Below are 24,187 nucleotides of genomic sequence, written 5' to 3' on the forward strand. Positions count from 1 at the left end.
AGATCCAGAGTATTCTAAAGTTCATCTTAAGTTCAGCTAAAGCTAATATGAGGCTTCAGCAGTCAAAACAAGTTGGCGCCTTCTAAAGTTACAGTCTTTTTGTGTTTCCCCTGGACAGTGTTTCCTTGCTGAGCCAGGGCAGAGGGACATGTCCTGGTAGTCTTTGAGCGTGCCAGTGGCAGTTTGTGAGATGCGGTTGAAAGCTCAAAGAAAAGACTGCAGTGTGTAGGCCCAGCAGCTTCAGAAAAAGCCAGCAGGATGACGTTGAGTAAAGACATTGTTGACGTCGCACGTAGGTACAAAGGCAATAAACCTCCACACAACTAGCAGGGAGAAGAAGCCAATTCATTAGTGTAACTTCAGACTGCTGAAGCCTCAGATTATCTTTAGCTGTACTTTAGAACACATTTCTACTCAAAACTTCATGGATGAATCATTAATGTAATCGGGATATCTTGATTACAAAAAATAAGTAACTATACTAAGCTTGGATAACATTTAAAAAATGGGCAATTAAGCTATAGTTACATCAGGCATTCCTTTTATATTATATCTTTAAAATTATTATGCCCGCCTGTTTTTGTAAGGGTAATTTGATTTGACCAGTTCTAAATGCCAAAAGTATTCTACTGTATATGACAGTACGCTATTTCTCTCAGGTTACCAGTTTGGTTAATGGTGATTTATTGATAATGGATTATTTCCTTTTTATTTACATTGAAAATAGAAGATGACGTTTTGAGTAAGGGCTCCTCTTGTGTTACAAAAGAAAAGTTCTCCATGTGGCCTTTGGTAAAAAAAAATAAAAAAAACACTGTACTGTAGTTTGTGCCAGTACTGATTTTGTAAGGGCAATTTGATGTGACCTACTGTAACTGCACTATGTCCCACAATGTGTGCGTGTGTCTCAGCAAAACTGCACCTCTGGCTAGAAGAGTGGCAAAAGCCAGAGTGCATAAACACACCGTGACGCGTTTGAAGATTGTATTGCAATGATTTATTCCTCCACACGTAAAATACAACTAGCACCACACTAACGTAATTATTTCTATTCACAAGGTAATTTTACATTTGGTAACTGCAGTGCTAATTGAATTGTATGTGTGCAAGAAGAAGAAGAAGAATCATTGCAATACAATCTTGAACGTGTGTTAATGCATCTCTCAGTGTTTAGTCCCTCGCGGCAGCACTTCGTTGGACTGCTTACAGCCGCAACATTAGTCAACATTAAAGGGTTGGCTCCCAGGCTCACCCCTTCTCTGTCAAAGCCCAAAAAAAAACAGGTGAACAGGTGAAGCAAAGCAATATGTTATCACGTCCGCTCAAACCATGATGAACACGCCCACCACCTACTAATATAATATAAGTGCACAATATAATAATCAATAAATAATATGAAACCATAAACAACATAAAATATGTGGCTCCTACACAGAGCCTTATGTTAAGTTGCGCTCAGATGTGCATCCTCATCGGCAACCCCAAACAGGGCTGCTGGGGGGGTTCAGAGTCTAAGAGAGTGTTTGAAATACATCCATCCAGAATGTTTCTAAGCTGGGGCACAGCCATGACATCAGGGCGGCATTGGCTCCCTTACTTTAATCACATCTGGGCTCGACCTCAGGGTCCGGTTTACATCATTTCTCTTTAGGGATGTGGGCTCTGTAAACGATTTTAAATTGACTTAAAGAGTGACAAACACATATACAATGCACCCGGGTGCACCGTCTTGAGAATGTCATCCCATATGTCGTAGGAGAAGGTGAGAAGCTTGCTCCCAAGCTGCTTGTATTTTGATAAGAGGGGCACACTTCAAGCCTGGTATGAAATCATAGAACGGATCCTGATCCTTTGGATGCAATAACTCTTTGAATGTACAGTATTTGAACTCTACTCTTTGTTGCTCACTTGTTTCTTTCTTTATTACAGGCTTTTAGAAGAGTCACTACATGTCTTGGCCAGTATGTTAAGACATGTGTTGTTATTTTCAGAATAAGTTGGGCTTCCCTCAGACATGCATGGGAGCTCTACTGTTTTAGGGCAGTTCTAGGACAAAATGTGTTTTTAATGCATTTAAAATAGTTAGTGTTTTTTTGTCTGCATGTCCATAGGTTTCAACAAAGGGCAAATATGTGTAGTTAGGGGAGAGTGTCAGAGTTCCAGGAACATGAGCAGCATGGTGATTGGGCATTCTGAGCCTTAGGAATGTCTTGTTAACCTTTTGCTTCAGATGGTTAGTTACACAGATGTCATGTCCTCCACCTCTGCTTATCCTTTCCCTCTCTCTCTCTCTCAGTAGCTGTGTTCAGAACCGTTCCCTTATTCACTCACTCACTCTTCCATGTAGATTGTACAAGCAAGAAGCAACCTCAACATTTGAAGCAAATTGAAAATAGTGGCCAAACAATGGAACTGCAATTACCCACCTGGGGGGGTGAAGCTGTGTTTTGGGGACATACTTTTGGTGGAAGACTAAAATAATAGGGAAAGATGCATGACGATTGTGAAAGATTGTGTCCAAATTGATCGGCATCCAAGCTGAGTCATATTTAAAACCAGAGTAATTCAGTAACAATTTTTTGGGCCACTCTGCTGCAACAGACAAGCTTAAGAAATAACACCAGCATATTATCACCTTGTGAAATTGATGGTGAAGGTGTTAGCAAACAGTTGCCTCCAATGGATCCAACATCCATTATCATTCAGTAGGAGAGGTTTTCTGGCTAACTAAAGAATGTGAGTCCAATATTCACTCTCATTCGAGCCATGTTTTTTTGGTCTCCACCAACTCCTAAGAGAAATAGTTGGCTCTTTAGCTGTTATATTCTAAACATAACAGCTGTGGCTAGAAACAAGGTTGGAGAGAGCTGTGAGACTGAACCCAAACAGTAAAGTCGGGGATTGGAAAACCAAATTAATGAGCTGTGAACTCTCCAGCTGAGAGGGACTGCAGTCTTTCCCTGCAGGTTCTTCACTATGAGTGACCCCCTTTCCTTTGACTTTAACAAATGTAATCTATTATTAATATTAAAATGTCTAGAGTTAAAAAGTTAATCTTGGTGAGAGTCTTGATGTGCATATGATAAGGTTTGCTAATTTTAAAATATCACTGACTGACATCAGTGAATAGTTTGGGTCAAATTACAAAGCATCTGCATAAGTAATGTGTTCCTTCAAATTAAATTTAATCTTAATTTAATGACACTTGTGGCAAGTCACGAGGGCAGTCTCGTCTCGTTGTTGTCGTTTTGTCTGGTGTGGCTTTCTGTCTGTGTCTCCAGCTCACTTCCCCCTGGCCATGTAAACTCCTCTTAACTCCAAAATTAATCATTCAGTCTGCCTGTCCTCATCTGCATTTGGGTCCTTCCCCTGCTTCCTGCTCTCCTAACCGTGACAAAGGCAGGAACAAAGCCGGTCACAGCAGTGTTACTGCTTGCGGATGTAGTAGCTACTGAGAGCCAAATGATTTTCTTTAATGTGAAACGGTTGCCAGTAGTGACAAACCCACTGAGGATCAACACATAGCACGGACAGACGGTCAATGAAGAGAACGGAGCACCTTTCAAGCAGGATGTGCAAGGAGGCAGGACTCTTTCTAGGCCAATTATATATCAAGTTGTCTTTCTGCTTCCTTGCAGACTGAACAAATAATTTAGAAAAAAATAGTAATTTGTCAAGTCATTCTCGTGCTCCGTGCACGTCTGTCAAATCGGATAAATGTATTTGGCTTCACAAATTGTTCATAAGGACAAACACATAGGTCTTCCATTGGCCATTTGCATTTTCAACAAATGTGAGAATTGAAGATGAAAGTGAGATTATGGGCCCTATTTTAACGATCTGAAACCCAAGTATCAAACGTGAAACGCAAGTAGCTTTGTGGGTGGATCTCGGGCGCTGTTGCTATGATACCGGCGGGATAAATGGGTCTTGCGCCCGACGCAAATCTAAAATGGGTTGGTCTGAAGTAGCTAGGTGTGGTTTGGGTGTAACGTGAAAATAACCAATCAGAGCGTCATCTCACATTCCCTTTAAGAGCAGGTGCGCTTGTTCCATGGCGGATTGCTGTTATGACGGCGGATTTGCCTGGCGCACGCCAGCGGGAGCTGTCCGGGATGCGGCAAAGTAATAAATGCCCGTCTTGTCCGGGTGGCGATGTTGCTGCGGCCTCTCGGGTGCATCTCCTCAAGTCTGGAGAGGATTGCTGCAGCCATGCAGCGTGGGCCTCAAAACGCACCACCTGCACCTGTTGTGCCCCTTCCTCCTCCCCCCCACTCCATCCACCCGCATCGAGTGTCCAATCCCACCATAGTTTAACATCACGTCTCCTTAAGTCCTCTAATATTTCCTCATTTATGTCATCAACGCATCCATGATTCATGGAAATGTTGTGTAAAACACAACAAGCCACAAAGAATGCTGGGACTTTTTGAGGACTGTACTGTAAAGTGCCTCCTGAAACACCTAAAGCGCATTTTCAGTAATATTTTTCTTTTTCACGCTACATTATGGCCAAGCATGCGCCCCTAAAATAGCATCTGAATAACGCGCCACAGACTTTAGACTAGCGCCACTGACTTTAGACCAGGTTTTTCCTGGTCAGTGGCGGAATTGTTTTCTGAAACTGCAAAATAGCACCAGGGAACGTTTGCGCCAGAACACGCCTCCTCTTTTCGCTGAACCGCCCCCGGGAGCGCAAATACATTCCCTAATTTACCGATGTGCGTCTGTGGAGGGAAAAGTCCGCTGTGCGTCAGGTGCAAAATAGGAATGATACATGCGTCGGTGTACAAAGGCAATTGCGCTGAGTGCAAGATAGGGCCCGAAATGTATCTTTTTAACTAAAACATAAAACACATCATAAATTGCAATATGTCTAAAATTGCAATAATATGACATTAAGTATCATCTGGTGATTCTCAACCCTATCAAAGGCTGTCAGTGAGCACTTGTGCCCCGTACGGAAGCATCTCCTTTGTTATATCTCCATCTATTTCCTTTAATTTGTTTCCCCTCCCTGTGTACTGCTGTCCAGTGATCACTGATTTGATCTTGTGCACATGGCGATAACTTGTATTTTGTTGGAATGAAGTGATGGCTCAAATGACCTTTACTCTTTCTGTATGTTAATGAGCTGACAGTGCTGCTGTAGTGCCTCATATGTGATTCTGTACTTAATCCATGAAGTGACCGGACAAGTGCTTTTTTTAAATTTGAACTTCTCATTACATTGAGCCATTCTGTTGCCTTGCCATGAAGCACCCTCACACCACAAGAAAACACGTAACGTTGCTGTGGGAGAAAAGCCGACAATTACCTCCAGTCTGAGCCAGGAAATGTCTTTTGCCCAGGCCAGAGAGGATATGTCATTATGTCAGTGTAATAAGAGAAAGGTCATCAGACAAGATGGAGTGCAGTGCACAGGCCTCCTTTCTCAGCATCAAGATAGAAAGAAGATTAGAAAAAAGTGAGATACTCAACTCAGCTTTACCTGCTGAAATCTTCTATAATGCTGGCAAATCGGGATCTATGCATGTTAGGGATGTAAAGAAGATTCTCCAATACAAATCAGAAAACCAATATGTAAGTAGGGCACAGAGGCCCAAAGTGCTTTCAGTTTCACATGTTCCCGACACAAGCCAGCGTCCAAAGAAGACATCCACTTTAAGAAGATAAGGTTGCTTGAGACTGTTTGATGAGCAAGTGGTATGGATGGTTACACAATAGTGCTTTAATGGACTTTTACTGATCCAACAAGAGAATATCAAATGGAGAGTTGTGCAGAAAAACTGTGCCACTCTGTAAGAGGCCTTCAGAAGAGCAGAGAGACCCCAGGAAGAGTGTGATAACAGCAAATGTCTCATCTGCCCCTTTAGATTGACTGTCTGAACTTTTAAACTGCCTAAAGTGAGTGAACTGTGTATTTCAATGTATGTATTTACATCTGGATCTGTGTGTGTGTGTGTGTGTGTGTGTGTGTGTGTGTGTGTGTGTGTGTGTGTGTGTGTGTGTGTGTGTGTGTGTGTGTAATGCTTTAACTTCTAGCCTGACGGCCGCTAACCATTTGCATTTATTCAAACTGTATTATGTGTTTGTGTGTGTTTTGTTGACCATATGTGATGATATTAAGCATGTTTTAGAGACCTCCTTCTCTGTTGTAGTATCATTTGTGTGACAATAGAGCATGTGACGAAGGAGGAAGTGTGTCTTTTTCTTTCCTTAGGATTGGTATTGTGTGAGAGGCAGTCTGTTTTTAATAACTTATATTTTAGCCTTTTTGCAGTGGCAGTTTAGTCTAGCTTTTCCATTTAATCATTTTTATTCTATTTTAATCTTTTCTAACCATTTTATTGAATACATGTTTTGAATAATTTCTGATTCTGATTCCAATAAATCCATTTATGATTCTGATAAAAACAAGTAGACTGTAGTCTACTGAAAGAGCTGTTTCTTCTGTTTATAGACATCCTTAGTAAGGGCCCTTGCTATTTCTAACTATTACTCTAATGTGTTTGAATGTGCTAAGCTTAGTCTCTAAAGAGAGGGACTAGCGTTAGAAGTGTTAGGACAGGAGCCAGAGGAAGAGAGCACTTAAATCACTTTATACTACAGGCAGCATTCACCATTCACACACACACACACACACGCACGCACACACACACAAAAAAAAAAAAAAAAAAAACACACACGGATTCCCTGGAGCCTGAGGCTGCCATACAGGGGCCACCTGCTCATCAGATAAACATTCAACGACATTCACACACCATCTGGAGCAATCTTCGACATGTAGACTGAAGTGGCCAGCAAAAGAAACACACACCTTCTGATTGGTAGACGACCGCTCTGCCTTCTGAGACACACCCGCAGATGATACTACTGAATTGCAATTTTGTGGTTACTGGCATCCGATACCGAGTGCTCAAAGACATTTAGGACCCTATTTTAACGATATAAGCGCACAGCGTGAAGCGCCTGTCGCAGGTGCGTTTAGGGCATGTCCAAATCCACTTTTGCTAGTTTGACGGCGGAAAAAAGGGTCCGTGCGGTTCAAAAGGGTTGTACTTAGTGTCTTCATTAATTCATAGGTGTGTTTTGGGCGTAACATGCAATTAACTAAAATCTCCCATTCCCTTTAAAAGCCAGGAGCATTTGGACCTTGGAGCATTGCTATTATGATGGAGGATTTGCCTTTGCATGTTTGTGTGCTGCTGCGCTTCAATGTGTGTGTGTGTAGCAAGCATAGTGTGTAGGCGCAAAGATGGCCGCAGGTGCATTTGCTATTTAAACGACGCGGGCACTGGATGGGAAACTGACAACTGGGTCGGTCTTAAACTAGCAAAGACACTTGCTGCACTTTGCGCTGCGCCGGGTGCAAGATAGGGCCCTTAATCTTGCCGGTCCAGTCAGAGAGACTGAGGGGAAATTACGTAAAGTTGAAGGTATTTTGAAACCCTAAAAAAGATTCGGGGTTGGAGCCCCACAAGGCACCCCGTCCCTACAAGAGTAAGAGATACGTAGATCCAAACAAGATTCTGTTTACATTGCTTAGGTTGTATTATTTTATAATAAAGCAATGCTCAAAACGATGCGGAAAAACTAGTCCATGCATTCGTTACTTCCAGGCTGGACTATTGTAATTCCCTACTGTCAGGTTGCTCAAATAAGTCTCTTAAGACTCTCCAGCTGATCCAGAATGCTGCAGCGCGTGTTCTCACAAGAACTAAGAAAAGAGATCATATTTCTCCTGTATTAGCTTCTCTGCATTGGCTTCCTGTAAAATCCAGGACTGAATTTAAAATCCTTCTCCTGACCTACAAAGCTCTAAATGGTCTAGCACCATCATATCTAGAAGAGCTCCTAATACCTTATTGTCCCACTAGAGCACTGCGCTCCCAGAATGCAGAGTTACTTGTGGTACCTAGAGTCTCTAAAAGTAGAATGGGAGCCAGAGCCTTCAGTTATCAAGCTCCTCTCCTATGGAACCAGCTCCCAATCTGGGTTCGGGGGGCAGAAACTGTCACCTCATTCAAGAATGAACTTAAAACTCTCCTATTTGATAAAGCTTATAGTTAGGGAGTGAGGAGTTGCAGTGTCCCCCTAACTCAGTGGTTCTCAACCTTTTTTGTGCCAGCGCCCCCCTATCCATTATCCAGGTCCCTAACGCCCCCCATCAAATATTATGTAGGCTAAATGCCCTGAATATTAATGATTACGTCCTAATATAGGCCTATTATTGTTGTTACTATTGTTATCAAAAATAATCAAAAAATCAAATCATTGAATGACAAACAACACATGTATTAGTTTCCCAGGTATCAAAAACGCCATGTGAATAGAAATGATATATATTTACAGGTTTTTTTTAAAATGCAACCATTTGACATTCAAATTAAATAACAGCAGCCAATCAGAACGACTAGATATGTAACATTCAAACTATAAATAGGTATTATCAAAAGACCTGCTGCATGGTGTGAACCTCAGCACCTTTAGAAGATGACTATAATTTGAAGTGACCTTTTTTGTTTGTGAAGTGACCTTGGGTGTCATGAAATGCGCTTTAAATAAAATTTATTATTATTATTATTATTATTATTACAAACACTAACAGTAGCCAATCAGAAACAGCTAGCACTTTAACATTCAAATCTATTTTTCATTCAAATCTAAAATTGTCGACAAGCTTATCGAAGGGTAAAAGCAGAAGGATAACACACCACACACACACACACACACACACAAAAAACACAACACACACACACACACACACACACACACACACACACACACACACACACACACACACACACACAAAACAAAAAAAAAAAACAAACACACACACACACACACACACACACACCCGTATTTTGGTGATGACAAACGACTTGAAGAACGACACCTACTGCCGAATGGAAATAAGTTTACAACCTTTGAAAGTTAGTGAGAGGCGTTTTTAATGCTTAGAAGAGTCTAGCTATGTTTGCTACTCGCCTGTCTTGGGAGTAAATAGCAGAAAAAACGTTTGGAGAAAACGCACCCCCACATCGGCTGTTTTTTGTGGAGGTGTGAGAGTCCCGTACAGTAAACAGTGACATCACTGCCTCTATGGCTTCCATAAGAAAGTTTTAAAACACCAAATATAAGCCCTGAACTGCCCGCAAGTTTATGGAACAGCTGACTGTTTGCCAAACAACAAAGCACAGTCGATATCTCGCGACGTCTCTTTTCTTTCTCTCTTTCTCCGTGAAATGAAGCTGCATTCAGGTACAGTAGGAAACGTTGTGTTTTAATAAACCATCTGACGAAAAACTGTTACTGTGAAATATAGTATGTGCTACTGCATTGGGGTTTAAAGAATACAACAGGAGCCGTCGAGCGATTGGTTTTTTCTTTATCTGAACGCAGCTTCACGTGTCGCTACAGAGCTCATTTAAGACGATATACTCTACGGCCCGCGCTTCCATGAAGGCAGCACGGGGCTGCACCAAACAAAGCTGACAGAAGCACAGAGAAGATACCGTCTGGTCCAGTCGCGGTGCTGTAAACTGGCAGCTTTTAATGTTGCAGACTACTTATTCTTTAGTAGTTTAAGTGTAAACATGTATTGTTATTGTGAATCTTTGGTTTAAACTAGCTTTCAAACAAACGCCGCCCAACGGCACCTCAACCCCCTTTCCAAAAATATTTGCTCCAAGCGCCCCCATCATCTTCTAACGCGGCCCACGGAGCGGTGCCGCCGTGAAACACTGACCTAACTGGTCCACCTGCTTCTCTTCATAATTGTTAGATTAATAATATATAACAAAAGTAGAGGGAGGCAGGCCAGCACAGCCCGATCCGGCAGGGGAGAGTTCCAAGCCCAAACAGGCCACCTCTCCTTATGACCTGTCTCTCTTAGTTACGCTGTTATAGTCCTAGACTGCCGGGGGACTTCCTTCCTTTGACACACTGAGCTGCTCTCTCCTCTCCCTTTCTATTACCATTTGTGTGCATCCCGTTCCAGAAATGCTTGTTATTAATCCTAGCTTCTGGGGAGTTTACTCCCCGGAGTCCTTATGTTTTTTCCCCCAGTGTATTTCCTTGGAGAACGTTGGCACCAAGATCCTGGTTGCAGCTGTCGCCGTGGTCCTACTGCACTCCGTGCTGAGCTCAGCGGTGCCCTGCAGTGTCATGCTGCGTCCTGCTAAACCCTGCTGCTTCCTGCTACGTCCATCCTTGCTCTGCTGGGCCACGCTACATCCTGTAACGCCCTGCAGCACCCTGCAGCGCCCTGATATGACATGAACTACTACGACTACCATTTGAAGTCACTGTTCCATTATTAATGTGACTATTATCGACACTGTTCATCACATCCCCAACCGGCACCGTCAGACACTGCCTACCAAGAGCCTGGGTCTGTCTGAGGTTTCTTCCCAAGAGGGAGTTTTTCCTCGCCACTGTCGCACTGGTCGCACTGCTTGCTCTTGAGGGAATTACTGTAATTGTTGGGGCTTTGTAAATAATAGAGTGTGGTCTCGACCTCGAGATAACTCGTGTTATGATTTGATAATAAAATTGAATTGAAAATTGAATTGAATAGTACTGTACATGTACTGAATAATCCATCAACTTGTTTCTTCGTGATTTCACTTTATCAGTGTCACAGTAGCTCCTTGACTGTTTTGACTTACTACCTGCTTGGCTGTCTGGCTGCTAAATTGGCTAACTAGTCTTTTGTAAGACCTCTTTAGCTCTTACACAGGCTTTTGATTGACCCATCTGCACTTTATATTTTAATGTATTACTTTGTATTTTTGTATGTATCATCTTATGTTTTATGCAGAGCACTTTGTGATTTTTATCTGCGATAAGCGCTCTATAAATGCATTTAGTTGTTACTTACAAATTCTAAAAAAAACTAATATAGATATTCATTGATGTGACAAAAAGGTCAGTATTTATATATAGAGTATAATCATTAAATGTCTGATATTGATGGAATCATCCCGAAAGCTGAAGTTACTTTGAAAATATTTGCCTGGTACACAAGTATCGATGGAAGTACAAAAAGATAAGCAGGGACAGAAGAAGTTGTGAAGAAGGAATAGTTAGAGAAAATGTGAAAATGTGTTGAAGTGGAGGGACACTCACTTGGCACCACGTAGCCACCGAACAGGATCCAGATGGAGGCGATGAGCGAGCCAAACATCATCATGAAGCCGATAAACAGCCAGAGACGAGCTCCTGCAAGCATAGCCGCACCAATCACTTTCATTAGCTCACCAGGTAGTCTCCACACCAGAGGCCTACACTACCAAGCAGGATCGGGGGTTACCGAGGTAGCTTCAGGTTCAACCCAGGGTTTTGTTTATCATGACGGCTGAGGCCCGTTCCAGAAAGCAGGTTTAGTGAAAACTCTGAGTTGGTTAACCCTGAGATGAGGGAAACTCTGGGTTTTCCGTTCCAGAAAGAGAGGTAACTTAACCTCGGAGTCAGTTACTATGGTAACTGAGTCTGTGAACCTAACCTGGTCGGGAGCAGGTTTTCTTCAAGAAACCTCGAGTTTCTCTCAGTCTCCTCCCACTGAGAGGGAGGAGAAACTCATTTCCTCATTCATTCATTCAGTCTGTATCAGGCGCATTTTAATGCAGTTTTATCTGCATGAATAAAAAAACGTATTGGTTTATATTTGGCAGATTATAAAACGTTTTTTCTCAAACATGTCACGTCGTTTTCGACGATCCCATTGATGAAAAAGCTGTATTAATTCACAGAGAGTTTACGTGGTATTGAGTCCCGACTATATATATATATATATATATTTTCATTTCCACATAACCGATTTGAGAGGTATTTTTATCACAGTCCATTAGATATGTAGATACCTTATCCGTCCTCATATCACTAACATCAACCATCGTGGACAGGCTTTAACATCCCAGCAGATTCTTTGTATCGCATTACGTTTTTGCAAACCGCAGTTTTCTTAACAACAGTGTAGCGGATCATACTGTAGGCTAATAGTAGGCTAAGCCACTGTATGCAGAGCAATCAGAAAAGTGTGACTCGCTCTGAAACGTTTTTTAAACTTTTTTGTAGTGTTCCCTGGACAGTAGAGCCATTAAAAAGAAATACATCATTATACATATAGTTCTGTTAATCATGGTGCAGCCTCAGAATGGGATTAGTATAGTTTACTTTTTCGCCCGCAGGATTGCACCTAAATGAAATTATAGGTGTAGGCCTAATACAATTCCAGTTTTCACCAGTAATATTATAAGTTAACTGTGATTAAATATGAAATTAATACACTGTGAATGTGTAGCTACGCATTGACTCGAGCAGCAATTTTCTCCCACACCAATTCTCTCTCTTTTGCAGCAGCAGCCGCTGTCTTGCTTTTTTAACAAAACACATGTTCAAACTCGCTGTTTGTGCGCATGAGTATTTCCGCCGACCCGTTTGTTTGTGGTTGTTACCATGGTGAATCGTAGAATCATGGCTCAATTCATACTGCCTTTTGTGCACGCGCGTAACCCTGAGTGAACATACTCCGAGTTGATTGAACCAACTCATATCAGCTGTTCTGGAACCGAAAACTCGGAGTTTCCCATCTCAGGGTAAATCAACTCAGACATCAGGGTTAGACTCAGAGTTTGTTAAACCTCCTACCTGGAACGGACCCCTGGTCACTTGTTACTGGGTTACATTAATAACCTGCTAGGGAGTAGGGTTGGGCATCTAGAACTTCAAAATTTACGATTCTAATGGAATCTTTTTTTTATTTTTATTGGAATCTTTGGGAAAATTTGGTTTCAAAATCGAATCATCCAGATTTAACATACGCAAGTTTTGGTTTCCGTAGCAGCCACCGTACTTCCAGGTGGCACTCTAGTGTGGCTTTATTTTACGTTGAAAAAAAACCTGTAAATCACCAATGAATAAAAATATAATTTTCCTCTGTGAAATAAGCATGTGACCCGTTTCAACTCCACCTCTCAAAGAATCGGAATCGAGAATGGATAAGAACCGGAATGAAAAGGAGGAATCGGATTTGGAATTAGAATTGTTCAAATAAACCCTACCTATCCAACCCTACGCGGGAGCAGGTTATGTTCGAGATTAAAGATCAACCGGTATGAAAGCACCGCCTACTGACCAATCAATACTCCATTGATAATGGCGTCACCATTCATAGAAGATCCGGTGGAACTCGGTGTGCAGATAGAGAGAGAGGTGCGCTCAGAAAAGCTAGAACATTTAGAGACCGACAAAACCCGTTGACATTCCCTGATGGGTATCTTTATTTAGCGGGGGAAGTACGTACTGTATTTTTGTCATCTTCTTGAGCCGTGTTTTGCCAATGCTGATGGTTTTGAATTACGTTTTTATATTTATTTTTTATTTGCTCTCACGACCGCTTACCACTGCCAGGTGAAGAAGTGTAATTATGTTCACATCTTGTTGTGCCTGACTGATGGGGCAGTGATATTGATAAGCCTTGTAACTTACACATTTACAGCGTCTGCCATTTTTTTGCCAGCTTTTCTTCCTGGATTTAGCAGCAGCGACTGTATTCCTTTTGCATGTATTACGTCTCTGTGTTTTTCATATTTTTGTAGGATTATCGTTTGCTCTTCTTGTGTAAAATACTCTGGTAGACTTGTCCATGTTTGTGATTGGTCATATGGTGCAAACACCGCCCCTTTTATATGAAGGCACTCGTCGCTAGATTGGGAAAACCTGGGTTTATTGAACAAGTTGATAACCACTGTCGTGTCACATCTTGTGCAAGACTGCTGTTGTTAGGTTTGGTGAAGCCGGGTAACGGACATGTTGACCTTGCTTCATAGTATAGGCCCTGACAGCTTTGTGTGTGTGCAAAAGTGCTTTTTAATCATGTATTGGTAAGAACTGGGTGTATGTTCCAATTATAAAATTGATTATTATAACAATGTGCTATAATGTAGACTACTGCGGCCTCTATTAACCTGTAAATTAATATGATATAACCGTCCCATACATATATTGTTTTTGCAGTTGCATTTGTATTCACGAAAAATATCATTAACTTATGCTGACCTCAAACCAAACCACTTTTAAAGCGATTTCCCTGTCACAGACAAATTTCCAACATGGGAATGAAATCACAAGTCTTGCTAGAGTCGAGGCGTGCTCCCGTCGTCTCAATTGTTTAGTGTATAATTGAACAAATTAATGAAAAAATTATGCTGTATAGCAGAAAAAATTATGCAACATTACTGAGTATAATTGTGACATTGTATAATTTACAATTGGTCTCTAACGTATCATCTGGTGTTTCTGGGCGTTTCCCGAGTTTTGCCAGAAGTTTAAGCAGCTAGAGGGGTTAAAGTAGGGCTGGGCAATATATCGATATTATAGTGACATCAATGTATGAGGCTAGATATCGTCTTCAATTTTGAAAATCGTAATATGACACAAGTGTTATCTTTTCCTGGTTTTAAAGGCTGCATTACAGTAAATTGATGTCATTTTCTGAACTATCCAGACTGTTCTAGCTGTTGTAGTATTTGCCTTTACCCACATAGTCATTATTTCCACATTACTGATGATTATTTATCACATTGTGCAGTGCACGGTCACAGAAGGCTTGTATCATGTGGACACACCAACAGAGGGCTGCAGAAACTAAGCACTATAGCTTTAAGTTCATTGTGCTAAAAAAGCAGTCAGCTGCAGCATATTTACTGGAATACATAAATAGATGAATAAACACACACACATTTAGAGAAACACACCTGTCCTGCCAAGGCAGCCCTCTCCATATGTGTCTCCCCTCACCTGGCCATTAGAAACTGCATTTATCCTAAAATAAAAACACCGACAAACAAGGCAGTTAAACAAAATAGGAATAGGTCCTAAATATTCACTGTTCTACACTACAGAGTCAGTTGACCTGAGTACTTTCTAATGTTGGAACTGCAGAAAAAAAAGATGCTTTTATGTGATGTTAAGAGATATTCTCAGTGTTGCCTTAATGGATTTTCAACCAGCTTTGTGGGTAGTATGTGTAGTTTGTGAACTATAGTAATCTCCCCTCCATCGTGACAGTGCCCAGATCTCACTTTACATTGAGCCGTCTGCACAACACAAAACTAAACAGTAGAAATTGCTACGACCTCTTCTTTTGAGTAGCGGTTTGTTGATGTTAGGATGTCAGTGTATTATCTTTTGAGTATCGAGCTGATAGGGAAATACGGACATGTGACATGAGGGGGCGCGTGTTTGCAAGGCTTGATAAGCCAGATAACTGGCCGTAACAAAGTGCAACAGCCTTTGTTATTTTCACTTTCCAGAGCCTTCTGTTTGATGATGTACTTTTCCTCACTTTCACTTTTCACCACAGGTTTGATGCAGTACAACATGCTTGAAGCTGCCAATTAAATACGCAGGCCTGTTTGATTTGTATTCTATTTCGATATGTGGATACATTTACAGTTTATTAGTGGCCTTTGTACCTCACTAAACTGAGAAATAGACCTTTTTCACTATAGGCATTTTGGCTTATGGCAGGAAATGCTATAATATGTTTTTTTTTAAATAATATACAATGTTTTCTCCCATAAACATACAAAGCAAATCCTCTTCTTAACTCTGCAAACGTTCATGTTAAACACACCATTATTATTAGGGCTGAACGCTTTGAAAACAATATCTTATTGCGATTTTTCTGACAAACATTGGGTTTGCAATTTAAATTTCCATAAAAAAAATAATAAAATCGACAAATTTAGCTGATTTTACATAAGTGGTATACAGAACATTATTCAAGAATATCCAAATAGACAGATTTTCAACGTATAATGTCCAGCACTTACATGAAGAATGCTATGGTGGAGAACACGCCACATGTGTGGAATGCATGGTTCATCTGCTCCTGAGATGGATACATCACTGCTGCGTCAATCATGATCCACCAGCCTGTGAAGAACTGGGAAAAGAGAATACAGGGTTAACATCTGAGGTATCTGAATGCATGAGATACAGTATGCATTACATGACTCTCCTTACATTGTAATGTTGGAAAAAGCTAGTGTCAAAGAGAGAATACAGAAAGATAGAGGGTTACAAATGGCTAAGTCCTAAAAGCTCCTCATGATCACACGGGCGTGAGACGTGGGGGAAGAAATTAGAGGCCACACATCATTCTCATTTTCAGGTTCATACTTGTTATTTGGGGTTTACTAGAACATGTGTACATGCTTTAATGTTATTTTTATCATACGGTCTGTCTGAATATACCTGTATTCACCCTCTGTCTGAAATGCTCCTTTTTAGCGTCTGTCTCTTTAAGACCCCGCTTGAAAAAGCGCAGTCTGCTCTCGTTGGTCAGCATTTGTTGGTCTTACGCATCTGCGCTCTCTACACCGCAATAGCAGCCGGGAATGACTGTAACGACACTATAAAGCGTCAGATATACTCGCGCTCGACACCGTGCGCGGGCATCCTGTTGCACTACTATCTGAAACACCAGAGGGCGTACAAACAAAATAATCTGTGAATAAGCAAGCAGTAGTAGAGAAGAAGAGAGCTGAAGTAAAGGAAATCAGGCTGCCTGGCAACAGCAGCAAACATATCCAAGATAAACACCAACGTACCGCCAAACATTACATTTATCTACTCTAAGTATTAAACGTGACTGTGGTTTATCTCCTAATCAAAATTACTGTCTGCCTGTAACACTGTTAGGAACACTCTTTCCATGAAGCCGTTTTTTAGCTTTGACAAAACAATCTCTTATGTTTTTCCACACTCTCCAGCAAAATGTTTCTTCCTTTCCGAGTGTGGTGACTCTCTCTGACCACATATTTAAGGCTGTTTGATTCCCTGTGGTCTGTACATGAAGAATCGCACAGATGTTTGTAGAGGCGAACCTGCTCTGCCAGTCTTCCCAGTCGACCATGTTGAACTAAAAGCACAGCGCGCGAGTTACAAAAATTCTGAGGTGGTAAGGAAGTCCTGACGGCTCGTTCAAAGGCACAGTTTCTGAATACATTTGTTAATTAAGCGTTTCATTTCTTTAGTAGTTCAGTATTTATTTATACAGCACCTCCACTTGCTTTATAACCAAAAAGACACGTAAATCTCACTTTTACAATACAGCACCTTTAAAGACACAACATTGTTTTTCGGAAATAGCAGTCAGGAAAAGCAACAACCTATAATTTTAACAATGCTGCTCTCTATACACTCACACTCCAATATTTCTGCTGTAAAACTACGTTTTCTGTCTCTGTCAGTCATTCAGCCACTGACCAGAACTCCAGAGACAATAGAAGCCACTGCGTTCCTCCTCTCCCCCCAGTCGATGCATTCACACTCTGGCCAGCGGAAGCTATCCAGAAAGCCTGCCATCTGCAGCCCTCTCCCTGTCCTTCTTCTTTTTCTCTGATCCTTCTCTGCACAGGTGAACCAGTCCTCGTCCTGCCTCTGTATGGGTCAACACCTGCTGTTCCTCACAGCTCTGCTTCTGGCTCAAATCAGTGACTCGGTCAGAGTTGCCTGTAGATGATGCATACATAGATGTATTATTAACATATTCTATACACAACCATTGGTCTGATGTGTAACTGTTAGATTTGGACGTGGAAACAGATCTAGGTTAAGTGTGCTATGTTTCAGAGGGGTTTCTCAAGCACAAATGTGCCCTTACTATAAGGACAGTTGGCACTGAATCCTTAGGTCATTTTGTTGTATATTTGGTTCGGACAGCTTGTCTTAAATTTTCATTTCATTTTCATCTAATAAACTGCACTTATTAAAATAATTGACATACTCAATTATTGGTTGATTTTCACAAATGTCTTACACTAAATTATGAGTGGCACAACTACACGTTTTATATATACAATCCATTATTGGCTTGATAGCATTAGCTAATACACCGTCCCTAGGTTGTGTCAAGGCTTTATTGATGTTAGGGAGCTAACTAGGAAGCTAAGAACATCACGTTACTCGTCCAGCTGAGGATGCAGCTTTCTTGTTTCCAACGATAACGCGGGAAGCCAGCTACCGGTTAGCAAACGTCAACCATGAACGTACTGAGGTTAAACTTAATAACCATGGCAACATAGTAATAACCCATAATGACATGTTTTGTATTTAGGTTTACGTGTAATTTTTGCCCACCTTGTCAAGAGCCCCGAGACTGCTTTCAGTTTCCATTGAAAAGACAACAGTCTTCTTCTTCTTCTTCTTCTTCTTCTTCTTCTTCTTCTTGTTTAATGGCGGATTGCAAACAACTTTTAAGTGCATACCGCCACCTTCTGTACAGGAGTGTGTTACGTCGTGTCATTTTACACAGGCTATCTTACATTCTACTCATCAACCTTATTGTGTCTTTTAAAAATGTAATTCGTGCCTTCCTGGTGATTCTTATCTCCTCTCCCTCTCCTTCTGATCCCAGTATGCCCATCAGATTCCACTCCCGCCCTGCCTCCTGAACAATATCTTTAAACACCCCCGTCTTTCCACCTCATTCAATGTGCAGTACAACATGACATGTTCCGCATTTTCTTTAACTCCACAGTTTTTACTATTCCCTTTTCCCCATTAAAAACAAGGTGTCATTCAGTCCTGTGTGATCCACTCTGAGTCTTGTCATTATAATTTCCTCCCTGCTGGTCCTTTCCGTATCATTCTTTATACTGACAGACTTTTGTATTTTATAATATCACCTTCCTTTTCTGTCCTCCCACCATTTCTGCCATGTATCAATTCCTTTCTCCTTAACCACAGCTTTTCCTTCACCTTTTCCAAGTGGAATTGGAGCTGTTATTTCCTTTAGTAATGCTCATCTGTATATCTGTGTTAATATACTGTCTGTTAATATAAATGTTATTTATTGTGTAAATACAGTTGTTTTATTACAAATATTATTATAACTAATTATATTCTATATTTCCATTTCTTATATTTTACATATATTTTTTTCCTATGTCTAATTAATGTGTATTTGTGTTATTCTGATGTGTGTACATTTTTCTTTTGAGCTGCTGTAGCACAGGAATTTCCCCAGTGTGGGATTAATAAAGTCTATCTTATCTCTTTTGCTAGTTTGTCCGCACCCTCGTTCCCTTTCACCCCCTCATGAGCTGGCACTCACAGGGAAAACTAAGATCAGAGTTCACTTCAGACGAGATCTTGGTGGACCAGCTCTGATTTAATGTATGTTGCCAGGGAAACTTAGATGCTGTTCGTGAACCCACAATTGTGTTGTAACTCTTATGCTGGACTTCAGTAAACTTTGCTTAACTGAACTCTTCGTCTCAGATTGATCCTTGTGTTCTGGTAAACTTAAGTCCGATGTAATAAGGTGCGGGAATTAATAAATTTGCCTCTTCAGCACCCGACAGAACTCAACATCCATGCCACCCCGGGGTGTAATCTTAGCAAACTGTGATGAAGTTCTATAAGTAGGTCTTCTCTGACATATGTCATTGACTGTATGCTTTTTATGACAGCTAAAGAGTCTTTGCATGATACCACCCTATCAGGTCTGACCTCTTTAACCCACTGTAGTGCAATGATGGCTGCAACTATTTCTGCTGTATATACAGATAACTGGTCAGATAATCTTTTGGAGAGATTTATTTTTCATGTATTTCACATATTCCTGTTTGTTCTTGGATCCGTCTGTGTACATTTTTAGACAATTATAATAACTGCTTCTCAGGTAAATGCTTGTTTTAACTCCCATTTCCTCCATTCTCCATTCTCTTTTCTTTTCCAGGATACAGATATCTGCCTTCACTTTTGGAAAACGCCATGGTGGAATGTCACTAACTGGGTTGGCCGTGGTGAAATCTAAGGCTTCCATTTCTTATTCCCTCACTCTCTTTTCCCTCGTCCATCCAAACCCAAGCCCTTGAAACTTGGAATACTCCCAACATTCCTGTATTGTCTCTTTTGTAGGATTTTCTTTCCCACTTCCTTTTAATCAGATCCAATTTGCCAGCGCAAGTTTCTCTCTTCTTAACTCCAGTGGTGTCTCTCCTGCTTCTATGAGTATTGTATTAATGGGGGTTGACTTAATAGCTCCAATGCATACACATAATGCTCTATACTGTAATCTATAACTTTTTTCCAATGTTGTTTTTACTGCTGCTCCATATGCTACACAATCATAACTTTTGGTGACCTCATGCATGCCCTATAGATGTCAATTAATGACATTATATATTATATATGCACCCCAGTCACATCCAACCACAGCTCTCAGCAGGTTTATGACTTTTTTGCATTTAGTTTCCAATTACTCTATGTGTGTTTTCCATGTATACTTAGTATCAAACAATCGACCCAGGTTCTTAAATTAATTTACTTTTCCTATTGGCGGCTCATATAATGTTAACTTTTCAACAAGGCACTTGCGCTTCTTTGTGAACATCATGTAACAGGATTTGCTTGTTGATATCTTGAAACCCCCACTCATATGACCACTTCTCCACTTCCCTTATTGCTTTCCTTATTTTCTAACACATATGACACATTCCTTCCTCTCACCCAAATGGCTCCAGCTTTGATGTATCCATCTAATTTTGAGAAAATATAATTTATCATGATGTTGAACAGTTCAGGGCTAATTGCACTCCCCTGTGGAATGCCATTGTCTACATCTAAATCCATAGACACCTCTGATCCAACCTTAACTCTAATTTTTGTTAAAAAAAAGTCCATAATCCAATTATACAACCTTCCTCCAATACCCCATACTACTTAGTTTAATAAGCAGCCCTTCCCTCCACATAGTATCATATGCTTTTTCGATGTCAAAAACACTATTGTCATCAGCTCTTTCATTTTCAATGCCTTTTCCACCTCATTACTTACTAACTAACTATAGCATCTGTTGTGGAGCGTCCTTTTCGAAATCCACTTTGTATATCAATCATTAATCCTCTCTGTTCCAATATATATGATATCCTGCGAACTATTATCCTCTTTATTCATTTGCATAAGTGATATGTCAAAGCTTTGGGCCTATAGTTACCAGGATTAGCTGGGTACTTACCAGGTTTGTTAAATGGTATTATTACTGCACTTTTCCAACTATTCAGTATCATTCCATCCCTCCAGATTTTATTAAAGACTCTTAATACTAACTTAAATGATTCTACTGGTAGCTGTCGGAACATGGCATAACATAATTGGTATATATATATATATATATACTGGTCAAAAGTTTGGGGTCACTGGAAATTTCCATTCCACTCCATTATAGACAGAATACCAGCTGAGATCAGTTGCATTGTTTTTTTAACCAGGGCAGCAGTTTTCAGATGACATTATGTGCTTACATAATTGCAAAAGGGTTCTCCAATGTTTTCTCAGTTAGCCTTTTAAAATGATATCAGATTACCAAACAGAATGTGCCTTTGGAACATTGGATGAATGGTTGCTGATAATGGGCAATGTAGATATTGTATTAAGGATCAGCCACTTCTTTGTACAACAGTCGAGAACCCTTTTGTATGTAAGCACATAATGTAATCTGAAAACTGCGGCTCCTAGGCCTTTTAAGTCCCTTTGGTTGCTGGGATCTGGGGTTATTGGGTAATGAGGACTAATGATTGACACCTGGATCAACTGATTGCTCACATGTCTATAAATAGGAGTGCTTGGGCAGTCATTCTCTCTATCCCTCCTCAAGGTTGCTTGGTTTGTTTGGATTTTGGGTTTAGTTACTTTTGCGTTCTAGCCTTGATACATCTACACACATCCATATATTATTTACATACTGATTAACTGATTGCACGTTTATCTTTGTTTATTTCAATAAATTGGATTTAATTGAGCAAACATGTGTCTTCTCCACCTTTTGTTATACCTTTGAGCCAGGTCATTAGGTTGTCTGTGACTCGTTGATATACAGTATGTCACAACTATATTTACAGTGTTTTGTGTTTTAAGCCCCCAACGTCATCTTCCAGGCAGCGCTGCCTGGAAGGGACTAGGATTAGGCAATGGTTAGGGTTAGGGTTAAGGTTAGGTGCCTTGAAGTCAACGGTCGCAGCGCTGCCTGGAAGTCGACGTTGGAGGCTTAAATCACCATCAAGCGATATTTACCTAATGGGGTTTATATCAATTTGTTCAACAAATGGACAGAACAGGTTGATTGTAATATATGATGTGTTATGTAAGCATTCAAATCTTTAAATTACTTAAATCTTACTTTAGAAACAGAAAAAAATGCTTTTAAAAATAAGCTAATTCTGTCATATCTGTTGACCATGCACACAGCCATCTTGGAAATGTTGTCTTGGAAACACAAATTGACAAACTGTCATATGACTGCCACCAGGATGTTCCATCAGTGTCACTTAGGGGCTTAATGAGTTAAAACCAAGGATAAAGCTGAATGAGGAACTTTCCAGAACATTTAAAGAACATGGGACACGTGTGTCACCGTGGGTCCTTATGGGTTATTAACAGTTCAGAACCAGAAAATACAATAAATAAATCTTTTCAGTCAAATTTTAATTTACTTCAAGATCAAGAATGAACTTTGAAGCTCAGATTATTACATTGTATATTACATTTGTGATATACGAGCAACAGCCTCTCCATGTATACACATATATCCAGTTATCATTCAGTAACACACAGATCCATATACAGAACATACACACCAAGATATTGCACATTCCTCCATGTAAAAGCCACAACCATAAAAATATATCCTGGAGAGAAGATAGGGTCAGTATGCCAATTCTTTTTCCAGCCCTTCAAGTCAGGTTTTCAATTTGTGATTTGAGTTTAACGGATAGGTTACCATAACCAATATTATATTTAATGGCTGCCCTGTAGAATAATAAGATAATGCTTTTATCCACTCCATGGACCCTGAGTCTTCATCGAAAATGCAGACGCTGACGGATTCATGGACAAACATACTCCCCTATGAGCCCATTGTAACTGAGAATCAACAAATATGATAATATGGCACATAGTATGTGTAGATGGGTAAAACATCCAGTGCAGTAAAAGCAAGTAACAGCAATGGAAACATTGAAATGTGATGATCTGCTGAAGTTGTTTGTCACAATGCAGTGTGTGACATTTATATAATAAAATAGATGTGATTTTAGTTAATATAACAGTTTTATTTTTGAGGAAGGTTGATTTATATAGCACTGTTTAATACAACAGCACTTTAAAATGAGTAGCAAAATAATGACAAATCAGATGTAACATGCAAACACATAGCAAAACTACAGCTACAGGAAAGAAGAAATGCAGAGAACAAGAAATACATACATAGAAACATCAATGATTATACAATTATCAAGAAACTGATTACTTTTTGACTGAAAAAAGCTTGTATTTGTTAAATAAACAGTCTCAGATTGACAGGCAGGCCGCTCCATGGGTGCATACATGCTAAATTTAGATTTGATGAAAGCTGTGTGGAAAGGACCTGATAGTAGGGATGGCTATCGTTAGGATTTTATCGATACCGAACCTGCTTATCGATACCAATACTTATACCCTTATCGATACAACCTTCCATAATTTGGTGTAAAAAAGACATGACAATTACAGTTTTTGTAATTTTACTTTTTAGCAGAAATAAGTTAAATTGTTTCCTGCGTTTCCTGTATATATAATGAGGGAGGAGTAATTGCTACAAATGTCTAGTCTAACAACCATAAGAATTACAACATTTGTTTTATCTGGTTGTCAGAACAGCACATACTAAATTCAGCTGAGCGTAATAATAATGCAGGATTTATGCTTCTGTGTTAATCCACGCTGTAGGTACGTACGGTAGCCTAAAGCTGGATTTATGCTTCTGCAGAGCTTTCGCTGTAGCCTACGTAAGTGGCCTGAAGTTTATACTTGTGTGTTGGTGTTTGCGTTGATCTCTTTAAGAGAATAGCAGGGCCGGCATGTGTGTGTGTGCGTGGGGAGTGTGTGTAGAGCGAGTGAGAGAGTGACGGCGATTAGCTTCAGAGCGAGTAGTGACTCTCATAGTGAGAGAAACAAAGTGTCTCCCCTGTTCTTTCTGACCACAGTCGGAAATCTGTAGCAGGAAAAGTTCACCCTCTCCTTGATTTCATGTTAGTGCTGGAGAAGGAGAACCAGGAAATGAGACGGGGGAAATGCAATGTTACCAGCCACGGCCAATCGGACCAATCACAGTTGTTGCTGTATGTGTCAT

General features: G+C 40.4%; 1 protein-coding gene across 1 annotated transcript in view; it reads right to left on the reverse strand.

The window, feature by feature from the left end:
- The window catches only part of LOC120569882 (transmembrane protein 50B), a 22,524-nt gene extending 4,280 nt beyond the window's left edge, over positions 1 to 18,244 (reverse strand). Inside the window, exons 1-5 of the mRNA XM_039818029.1 lie at positions 18,154 to 18,244; positions 17,281 to 17,526; positions 15,843 to 15,955; positions 14,763 to 14,830; positions 11,134 to 11,226 (exon numbers count right to left, since the gene is read on the reverse strand). Coding sequence (XP_039673963.1) covers positions 11,134 to 11,226; positions 14,763 to 14,830; positions 15,843 to 15,955; positions 17,281 to 17,379 — 373 coding nt within the window. The 5' untranslated portion in view covers positions 17,380 to 17,526; positions 18,154 to 18,244. The remainder of the gene's footprint in view (positions 1 to 11,133; positions 11,227 to 14,762; positions 14,831 to 15,842; positions 15,956 to 17,280; positions 17,527 to 18,153) is intronic.
- Between the last annotated feature and the right edge of the window lie 5,943 nt (positions 18,245 to 24,187).

This window comes from Perca fluviatilis, chromosome 12, assembly GCF_010015445.1.
Source record: "Perca fluviatilis chromosome 12, GENO_Pfluv_1.0, whole genome shotgun sequence".
Taxonomy (NCBI): domain Eukaryota; kingdom Metazoa; phylum Chordata; class Actinopteri; order Perciformes; family Percidae; genus Perca; species Perca fluviatilis.